The sequence below is a fragment of the Lottia gigantea genome (assembly GCF_000327385.1).
Source record: "Lottia gigantea unplaced genomic scaffold LOTGIsca_11367, whole genome shotgun sequence".
In the NCBI taxonomy this organism is placed as follows: domain Eukaryota; kingdom Metazoa; phylum Mollusca; class Gastropoda; family Lottiidae; genus Lottia; species Lottia gigantea.
The window spans coordinates 1-1290 of NW_008707096.1; the positions used below are offsets into that span (position 1 = coordinate 1).

A 1290-nucleotide genomic window follows, 5' to 3' on the forward strand; every position below is an offset into this window, starting at 1 on the left:
TCCTTCATTCTTCCAAACTCGTTCTGATCATGGTATTTCTTGTTGATTGGTAGTCGAATGGTAGTCGTTGGTTTGGTTTGGTTTGGTTAGATTATCTGTTATCTGTTGGAAAACTCGAAGACCTGAAAAAAAAAGAAAAAAAAAAGAAAGTGAGAAAAAGAGGGAGGAAAGAGGGGGGGGGGAAGCTTTCACAAAAGGGGGGAGAGATGTTCTCTAATGTTTCTGCGATGAAACTTGTTAAAGTGATTGGATATAATTAAAAAGTGTTAAGAAACTTTGATAAAAAAAAAAAATCTTAGCCTATCTGTTCAAGACAGATTTGGTTATAAAATGGAAGACTAGTTCCATTATCGTATACCAGTGGTCCGTGGGTGGAGCCAAAACATTCTGTATGGTTAGTGGTATGCCGTTGGTTTCCAGGTACTCTAGTAGTGGCTTACGAGCGGGTTTCAATTCAGTGCATTGAATGAGGATATGTGACCTTGTGGCAACGTGGCCGCAGCGACATTTAATGGCGTTGAACTGATGGTCTCGTAGTACGTTGTTGGTCCGGAGTCTGGTTGCCACTTTGCAGATGGCTACACATGGATGGTTTGGTTTGGTTTGGTTTGGTATCTTCGGATCAATCTGGTATCTTGCGGTGTCGAGGTTCCGTAACATGTCAGACCATTTCTGGTTGATCCTAGAAGATACGATACTGCAGAACTCCGAATAGGAGTATTCTACAGGCTCGATATCCTCCAGACTCAGACTTTCTTTGGCAATGGTGAACACGCGCGAAATTTTCCTTTTATACTCGAAAATGGAGTCGAAAAATAGGATCGAAAGCTTTTCTCGTGAAATAGCGCGGACTTGATAGTGAGCACCGTAGTTTTCGACTCCATTTTCGAGTATAAATAGTGTTTTTAGTCGTCGCGTTCGCTTCATTCAGTTACTAGACTTTCGCACGACGACACCGTCTCACTAACTAAATTCACATCATGTCTGGACGAGGAAAAGGAGGAAAAGTAAAGGGAAAGAGCAAGACCCGATCATCCCGGGCTGGATTACAGTTCCCTGTCGGTCGTATCCACCGTCTGTTGAGAAAGGGAAACTATGCCGAGCGAGTCGGAGCTGGTGCCCCAGTCTACTTAGCCGCTGTTTTGGAATATTTGGCTGCTGAAGTTCTCGAGTTGGCTGGTAACGCTGCCCGTGACAACAAGAAATCCAGAATCATTCCAAGACATTTACAGTTGGCTATCCGAAATGACGAGGAATTGAACAAGCTGTTGTCCGGAGTAACCATCGCTC

At 43.7% G+C, this 1290-nt stretch overlaps 1 protein-coding gene across 1 annotated transcript; it reads left to right on the forward strand.

Annotated features, from left to right (window-relative positions):
* Positions 1-1088: 1088 nt before the first annotated feature.
* LOTGIDRAFT_101108 (hypothetical protein) lies at positions 1089-1290 on the forward strand (the record flags this gene model as incomplete). The annotated part of the gene is made up of 1 exon (XM_009047566.1): positions 1089-1290. A coding segment is annotated over one exon (202 nt), but the record flags the coding sequence as incomplete, so codon positions are not given.